General features: G+C 35.2%; 1 protein-coding gene across 1 annotated transcript; it reads right to left on the minus strand.

Moving 5' to 3' along the window:
- Window positions 1-5,975: 5,975 nt before the first annotated feature.
- LOC105620392 (fructose-bisphosphate aldolase-like) lies at window positions 5,976-7,776 on the minus strand. The gene is made up of 4 exons (XM_012201891.1): window positions 7,570-7,776; window positions 6,922-7,365; window positions 6,467-6,820; window positions 5,976-6,071 (listed from the first exon to the last, which is right to left on the minus strand). The coding sequence occupies exons 1-4, from the start codon at window positions 7,774-7,776 to the stop codon at window positions 5,976-5,978; spliced, it is 1,101 nt and encodes a 366-aa protein (XP_012057281.1).
- Between the last annotated feature and the right edge of the window lie 1,410 nt (window positions 7,777-9,186).

Below are 9,186 nucleotides of genomic sequence, written 5' to 3' on the forward strand. Positions count from 1 at the left end.
TGTGTGTGTGTGTGTGTGTGTGTGTGTGTGTGTGTGTGTGTGTGTGTGTGTGTGTAATAAAATATAATAAGAGAGTATTCAATTTTTAGTTATTAAGAATAATTATTTAATACTATGTATATATCTTATTTCACATATAAATCATTTCTTTTAGAGATTTCAATCTATTCTATTAATTTTTTCAATCCATAATAATTTTCTTGTATCATCAGTTGGAAGTGGTCGCATTGTAAATCTCTTTCGATCATTTATATCCCAAAAACACAGCAGCATGGCATTTTAATTTTTATGTATTGCTCATCTGTCATTATTTTAATTATTTATAATTTTATAAATTATTAATGTAGGGAAGCATTCTTACTCTCTAATGAACTTTCGAAATGAATAATTAAAGATGAAAGTCTAATGAGAGTTCGACGAGATTGTTCTTACAGTTAAATATTGTAAAACAAAATTCGATACAATAGTTGCACTTATACAAGAATGTATCTTATAATTAATAAAATAAAAGTGTTATAGAGTACCAACCGTAATATTTCGATGCAACCATATGTCTACGGATGCTTTCCAAATTACGCATAAAACTCATGATGCATCATTTATCCTTGTTGTTCATCAAAGAATAAAGAAGGATAAAATGATACCTCATGCGCTTTATGGGTAATTCGGAATGCATTCTATGGCGATGTGACACATGAGTCACGTGATAGACACCATTTTATTCTTAACTAGCTTGAGTGGCCAGACTCAAGTATGGGACTCTATTATAGTCCAGGAGCGTCCTCTCTCATTTTGCGCATGCACGAGAGAGAAAATATCTGGTCCACAATGTGTGCATCTTAACCACCCTTTGCCTCATCTTTGTCTCCCTGAGTTTTATTCCCCCCTCCTCGAATTTCGGAGACTGCTCAATCTAGTTATACTATGTTTGTATAATCAGCTGATGTATAATCAGCAACTAAAAGATTGCACTTTTTTTCAATAAGTTTCGGAATGCAACTTGCTCACTGAGCGATTGGTTATTACCCATAGCAAAATTATAGTAATACGCCAGCAATCTTAATCATGACAGCAGATATCAAGCTGCTGCTTCTTTATTAACCCTTATCCTACAAGACGCATCACTAGTGATCTGAGCAATTTCTATTCGTGCAAGTTTCTTTGAGTCTTTCGGTAATTATAAATTATACTACATTTTAATATTTTCCAAAATGAAGTTCCAATATTTATTCTAGAAAGTTGAAAGTATGTTGGTGAATTTTTAGACATTTTTTTTAATCATTCTGAATAGGTGAAAAGAACGGACAGAATACAGTGCCCTCGTTTTAATTTTTTTTAATAAACATTTCATGGTTACAATTCGAGATTTTCTTAAAAAAAATTCAATCCTTCCTTAAAAAATGATAAATTGGTGTCAGACGAAACTCTTAATCTTAAAAACTAGAGTCACAGTGATTTTTCGAAAAAAAATTGTTATCTTGGCTCCTAATCGGAGGGTAATCTTTTTTTCTAAATTCGAAAAATGTAAATTGGAAAAATGTTAGATTTCGAATGCTTAACACAGCTATTTAATATAATGTATATTAATGGAATTATTTTCATTTTTTTATACGGAAAAAGATATCCACTTTTTAAAGTCGTTTTATAATAGTTTAACTGCAAAAAATGTTTTCTTATTAAGTGTACGTGATAGTGCAATTCTTGAAGAAGAAAAATCACTCCTGTAAACTGTGCGACTGCTCTAAGAAATTAAGTTTTTCGCAGACAGGTTTTTAGTGACTAAATGACTTTTTGCAAAAACTAATAAACATTTCAGACTTGTTTAGGGCTAGATCTGTTCGTCTTTACGAGGATTACATTTTACGAGAATTTTAAAGTTTTGCGTTTAAATCTCAATGAACAAAGAGCGAGTGAAAAAAAGGACTTCTTCGGTTATTTTTTTTTCTACTGAACTAGATCAATTTTAATGTTCCATGTCTCATTTTGTTATCTCGAATATCTACATTTTTTATACCGATTTTTTTTTCATACAATCAATATCTTTCGTTTTATAAGCGAAAAACATGCGTTTTGCAACTATTCGATTTTTTTTCGCATATTTTCTTCACAAGTCTCGAGTCTCAAATATACGCATTTCGTTTCTGACGGCCTTTCGAAACTTTCGTGAAAAGAAATGCTTGTTTATAATTTTTTTCCGGTAAAATACTACTGAATTCTTGCTACTCGAGTTTATGAAAGAGGAGTATATTATATATATATATTATACTATATATATTATACATACTATATATATTATATAGAGTATCTGAAAATAATCGTCAAATATTTCATGGGCAGGTAGAGCGGACTAAACTGAATCGAAAAGTCCTCTACCATTAAGTTTCCTCAATAATTAACGAGATATTAATCCTTAAAGATAGCCGAATACTACTGATGCCCCTGAGGAGCGGGGATAGCCTGACAAGCGCGCCGTCCGAACTATGGAGGCTTGCGACGGTACGTGATGCGGGGCGCTTGCCAGTCAATCCCCAACTCTCAAGATTCGCGCGCCAAGCGATCAGTAGGCATATACACTTCGCAGTAGTAGGCTGGACAAGCGCGCGTATACGGCATTTACAAAATGATAGAGGACTTTTCGACTCAGTTTAGTTCGCTCTATCTGCCCATGAAATATTTGGTGATTATTTCCAGACACCCTGTATAACGAGTATGAAAAATCGTAAACAATTAAACATCCCGTAACTGTTGCGTTTTAACATGATTTATATTATTCTGGATTAAAGGGAGGGGTACATTATTATTACAATTTATTAAAACTTATGTTATTTAGAATCCCTCTCACCCCTTATTGATGCCTAAGGCCGCCGAACGGCCGAGAAAGCATTTTCGGTCGCTTGAAACAAGTGACCGAAGATAACTAATGTAATGAGAAGGAGCTCGCTGTCTCGTTCACTCTCGACGAATTTATTATGGTGTGGCGATGTAACATGGATATGGGCTCATATTTGTTGTGTGTTATCATGATAAATTTCCACACCTTATAGGCGTGGAAAAATGACGACGATTTATGTTGCGTGCCATTTCGTTATTATTTGCTTAATTGTGAAAATGTGACTTGTCTCGACTTATCAAAGTCGTAATTATCGATGAAAACTAAAATTATCTTGGAATTTTATATATAAAAGCGTATTTTACTTGTTTCAACAGTTATCGGATCGTGTGTTTCTGCCCGAATATAGACTCACTTCACGTACCTTTTACGATCAAGGAAGGAAAGGACAGTTTTCGTCGATTTTTACAAGTGATCTTGTCATTTTGTTTCATCCAAATTATCTTTATTTAAAAATGGCAACATAAATTAACGTGTCATTCTTCGCTTCTGACATTGACGATTCCAACATGATAGCCGCCGCGACTAGTCAGGGTCTTAACATTATAATCTTAACACCTAATTACTTTTACGTGTTCTCTTTCACAACATATCTGTAATCAGATACAACTACGTCCATTAACATTATAGATAGTTCTTCAAAGGAGCAATTTCCGTATGATCACAGAAGTCAAGCGTGCTAAGTGGAGGTACAGATTCGAATGGGTGACCTCACAGCAGCATTATAAAATTAGTTCTCGAATTCATAATAAAGGAAATTTTTTTTTTGTCATGTAGCCTCTGAAATATGACGTTAATTAGTAATACTTATTTTTACACTAAACTTCAGTTTAATGAAATTTTAATGAAATTTTCTCTACCACTACTAATATTAGATGTACAACTTTGCTTCCGCCGTTTTCCTATAGATGGCTTTAGCGGTAAGTGGTCGAAATAAATAGATCATAGATTTATTTATCATATACATACATAAATAGATCATAGATCTATTTATCATATACATATATAAATAGATCATACAATAAACTTGGGCATCTGTCAACATAACCCCATAGAAACATTAGTCGATTTGTGTCTGCATCATAAAGTTATTCTCAATTAAAAATGTCAGTTTACGAGCCAAATTCTCGTAATTTGCGGGAGGTTTTAATTTTTTGCTTCAATATGAAGAAATCTGTGGCTGAGACTCATCGAATGCTCTCAAATACTTATGGTGAGGCCGCTATTAGTGAAAGAACGCGAGTGGTTTCAACGCTTCAAGAACGGTGATTTTGACGTCGAAGACCGGCATAGCGATGGAAGAGAGAAGGTTTTCGAAGATGCAGAAAGAAGATGGAGGCATTACTTGAGCAAGACTCGTGTCAAAATCAAGAAGAATTGGCTCGATCATTGGAAGTGACTCAACAAGCCATTTCAAAACGCCTCAAAGTCATGGAAATGATCAGAAGCAAGGAAATTGGGTGCCGTACGAATTGAAGCCAAGAGATGTTGAACGGCATTTGTTTGCTTGTGAACAGCTGCTTGAAAAGCAAAGACGGAAGGGATTTCTGCATCGCATTGTGACTGGGGACGAAAAATGGGTTCATTACGATAATCCCAAGCGCAGAAAATCATGGGGAGTTCCCGGCCATGCTTCCACGTCGACGGCCAAACCGAATATTCACGGCTCTAAGGTCATGCTCTGTATTTGGTGGGACCAGCTCGGCGTAGTGTATTATGAACTGTTAAAACCGACTGAAACAATCACAGGCGATCGGTATCGAACGCAATTGATGCGTTTGAGCCCAGCATTGAAAGACGCAATACAACGAGAGACACGATAAAGTGATTTTGCAGCATGACAATGCTCGACCCCATGTTGCGAAAGTGGTCAAGACATACTTGGAAACGTTGAAATGGGAAGTCCTACCCCACTCGCCGTATTCTCTAGACGTTGCTCCCTCTGACTATCACTTGTTTCGATCAATGGCACACGACCTGGCTGACCAGCACTTCCGGTCTTATGAAGAAGTAAAAAATTGGATCGATTCGTGGATAGCCTCAAAAGACCAGTTTTTTCGATGCGGGATTCGTATGCTACCCAAAAGATGGGAGAAAATAGTGGCCAGCGATGGACAATACTTTGAATCATAAATGTATAACCAGTTTTTTATAATAAAGCCTCGAATTTCGGAAAAAAAACGGCAGAAGCAAAGTTGTACATCTAATAATACTACTTGTTGAATTTACTTTGTGCATTAGTGACTATAATAGTATATTTTTATACGGGTGTTGCTGGAAAGCACCAAATATATAGCATAAATTTGCAGCGCCTAACTATCTGGGTACTTATGGATTCATAAGTGAAGCTGGAAACACAATAGACAATAGGAAACAGAGAATAACGAGCCTTCTAATCAGAGATATAATATCGAACTTATATCCTAAAGCTCTTTTTGGATTGGATGGCTCGTTATTCTGTTTCCTGTTTCTATAGCCTATTGTGTTTCCAGCTTAAGAACCACTCGATGATAGCATTTTGAAATCCATTAAAAAAACATATTGCACTCTTTTAGTTGCTGATTGTACATACATTTAGAAAAAATTCTTAAAACTTTACACATAAAATATATTCTATGTGAATTTATAAAATTAGCTTCTGTTAAAGTTGTATTTTTAATACATATTTTATCGAATAATAAAAGAGAGTGAATAAGAAAGAATTAAATTTAGAAAAATATGTACGCACATATAAATAAAAGATGGAACAAATAATAATCCAGTACAATTCTCATCAAATATTCTTAAATGGATACTTCAAACTTTATTTCATATTTTTAAACAATTTTTATTTTGGTTATAATCATGGTTCAAAGTTTGGTAAATTTTTCCCCAATTTTTAGTGTTCCACTTTTTTGGGAGTAAGTATAAAAAAAACAAAAGATGATTATTTAAAGATAAGAATCGATTTACGTAAAAAAACAAACACACACACACACACACACACACACACGCGCGCGCGCGCGCACACGCATGCATACGTACATATTATTTACTATGTACTTACTGTCACAAGAAACAGCCTGTGCGGAAAATATAGTTTTTTTTAGTAGGCGTGAGCTTTGACGTAGAGAGAGATATCAGCGGCTTTGCTAGAAATGCTACCAGCGATGTATTTGCCTTGGCAGGCTGCAGCGTTTGCCTAAACAAGCGCACATTACATAGACATGCAAAAGTAAGTATGATAGCAGCTTTATAGTGATGACAGCAGCTTTGCGTAGCTCCGAGTGCTCTATGCGATTTAACACGACAACTACAGAATTAAAAAACTATTTTTCTAAAAGAAAAACTAGTGAATATACACAAAAAATAAGATAAAAATATAAAAATAATTCTAAACACAAATGTTAAAATAGCAAATCATTTAGAAAAATAAAACAGAGATTAAAGGCAGACAACTAGCAAATGATTATGTATAAATGCAAAAAATAAATAAAAAACGAATAAAATAAAAATAGAGATGAAGCAAATTCAAGTTTACACATACAGTAAGAATAAATTAAATATCTATTAATTTCGTAGTACATTTTCACTTACCTTAGCTCTCTTAAGCAACTCCTCTTGTCCGGCAGCGACCTTGTCGATCTTGCCTTGCCAAGCACGAAGTACGGAAGCCTGGAGAGCACGTCCATAACTGAAAGTTAATGCCCAAGGTTTCTTTGCCGGGTATTTATTAATGGCATCAAGATTGATTGATGCTTCCTCTTCAGATTGACCACCGCTGAGGAAAGTGATGCCAGGTACCGCTGGTGGCACGGTACGTAACAGTGCTGTCACCGTAGCAGCACCGATTTCCTGAGGAGTCGCTCTTGTTGGATAGCTCTGACCTGGCGTCACCATGTTAGGCTTTAACAGCGTTCCTTCGAGGTATACGTGATGATCTGAGAGTGCCTAAATAAATGTATATTGGAGCGTATATTAATTATCTAATAATAAATTCGGGTAAAGAGCAAAATTCACAATCTTTTTTTTCTAACGGAAGCTTGAGATACCTTGTAAACCGCTGCAAGAACCTCTTCTGTGACTTGTTGACAACGGGCGAGATCATGATCACCGTCAGGAAGAATTTCAGGTTCTACGATGGGTACGATCCTGGCACTTTGACAGATTGAAGCATAACGAGCCAACACATTAGCGTTCTCCATGATGGCGAGTTTGCTCGGGGTATCTTTCGTGATCTTCAATACGCATCGCCACTTAGCGAAGTGACATCCATCCTTTTTGTACTGGATACAACGTGTCTGGAGGTCGTCGAGACCCTGAGTCGTGCATTCGTTATTCGTGCCGAAGAGCGGAACAACGCCCTTGTCGACTTTAATACCGGGGATGATGTTTCGTTGCTTCAGTAACTCGACGAACGGCGTATTGTCGTCGGCCTTTTGATAGAGAGTCTCATGAAAGAGGATCACTCCAGAAATGTGCTGTCCGATAACGTCCTGAAAAGAAACAATGTCAAATATATTATACGCATATATTTTCTATACTGCAATTATGATAGAAAAAATTATGAACGAAAAATATGACAGAAAAATATTGCAAATACTAAAGTTTTAATAAAAATAATTAATATTTTACACTATATAAATTAAATGTTTATGCAAGTTAATTTTTGTGCAAATTCTTTATTAATCTAAACGTACTTTCGCTGTAGTGAAAAGTAGTTGTCTGTAAGCCCTGCGATTTTCCTCAGTATTTTCGACATTGATATCCTGAAGACGTTTGCCAATCGTTGTAGTCGACTCGTCAGCAGCCAGGATACCTCTACCAGGTGTCACGATTTGCTGGGCAATCGTGCGTAATTCTTTTTTCAGCTCGGGTTCAAGTTTGTTATACTTTTCCGCAACCATTTTCTGCAACATGCGAAGAATACTTCATTATCCAATTATATAATTGTATCCAGTTAAGCTTTCATATAATTGTATCAAGTTAAGTTTTCATATAATTAGTAAAAATTATGAATTCTCATAATATGCAAACTGCATCTTAATCGAAGATTGAAATAAAATTAACTTGAATTGTTAACATCGTAACCTCCTTTCTTCTCCATTTTAAAAGTAAATAAAATATATCTACCTATATAGATCATTTGAAATTATTAACAGTTATCAATTCACCAAAAAGAATTTGATTACTCGCGATTCATAACTTTAATGATTTCCTTGTTCTAATTAATACGATGCATTAGAGACATCAACCATTTGTAATATTGTAAAAATTAAAAGTGATTATATCATGTAATAAAATTAAGCAATAATTTCTTAGAGCATTGAACTCTCATTGTCAGTATCGAATGTATTAATTACAAACTATCTATAGATCAAAACTTTTATTTTTCTCAGAATTAATATCTGTCCTTTTTTTCTCTAGACACCTAGAGAAAAAAAATATCTGAAAGGGTTTTTCAAAGATATCCAGGATAATTATGAGCGTCCGGAGTTTTAGGGAATCTTCTAAATTTTTTATTTTAAATTCCTTTTCTACAATATTCTGCATTAGTCCTAATTTACAGTAGATGTAGTAATCCTTAAAGTATAAAAAACTGACTAATCATAGTTGAATATGAGGAGAATAATCGACTATATAATCGAATATATAATTAGTCAATTTCTTACATTAAAATAGTATTGCTATTGAACAATTACCAGGTGTACAAGTATGAAATGATTTTTTTCCAAAAAAAAAAAACCCGTTAAATTCGGAAGAATAAAAAGAGATTTATTCAAAGTATGCTCCATTGCTAGTTACACATTTTTCCCATCTTTCGGGAAATTTGTGGATACCACGCCAGTAAAAATCTTCCCCTTTTGCCGCGAATCATTCATCGAGCCATTTTTTCACATCTTCGTACGAACCAAAGCGCTGCTCAGCAAGTGCGTGACCCATCGATGCAAACAAGTGGTAATCGGAAGGAGCCAAGTCTGGTGAGTAAGCCGCATGGGGTAGAACTTCCCAGCTGAGTGCTTCCAACGTGTTCCGAACTGATTTTGCCGTATGTGATGGAGCATTGTCATGGAAAAAAATGACTTTGTGTTGCCTCTTTTGGCAACTCTTATTCTGGTCGTTTTTTAAGTAATGAACGGTTCAAATCGATCAATTGTTGATAGCGTTTGGTATTAACTGTTTCGCCAAGTTTCAATAGCTCATAATAGACCCTTCTGGTCCCACCAAACACAGAGCATCGTCTTCCTGCCAAAGCGATTCGGTCTTGCGATCGATGTGGATGGTGCGCCTGGGTCTACCCATGATTTTTTGCGCTT

This window comes from Atta cephalotes (assembly GCF_000143395.1).
Source record: "Atta cephalotes unplaced genomic scaffold scaffold00026, whole genome shotgun sequence".
Lineage (NCBI taxonomy): Eukaryota > Metazoa > Arthropoda > Insecta > Hymenoptera > Formicidae > Atta > Atta cephalotes.

Bases quoted from the DNA above. Each gene is read 5' to 3' on its own strand.
- LOC105620392 (XM_012201891.1), bottom strand. From the start codon at position 7,776: ATGGTTGCGGAAAAGTATAACAAACTTGAACCCGAGCTGAAAAAAGAA. The intron at 6,821-6,921 runs GTATCTCAAGCT...ACATTTATTTAG, and splicing joins TTCTTGCAGCGGTTTACAAG to GCACTCTCAGATCATCACGT. The intron at 6,072-6,466 runs GTAAGTGAAAAT...GCGCTTGTTTAG, and splicing joins AGTTGCTTAAGAGAGCTAAG to GCAAACGCTGCAGCCTGCCA.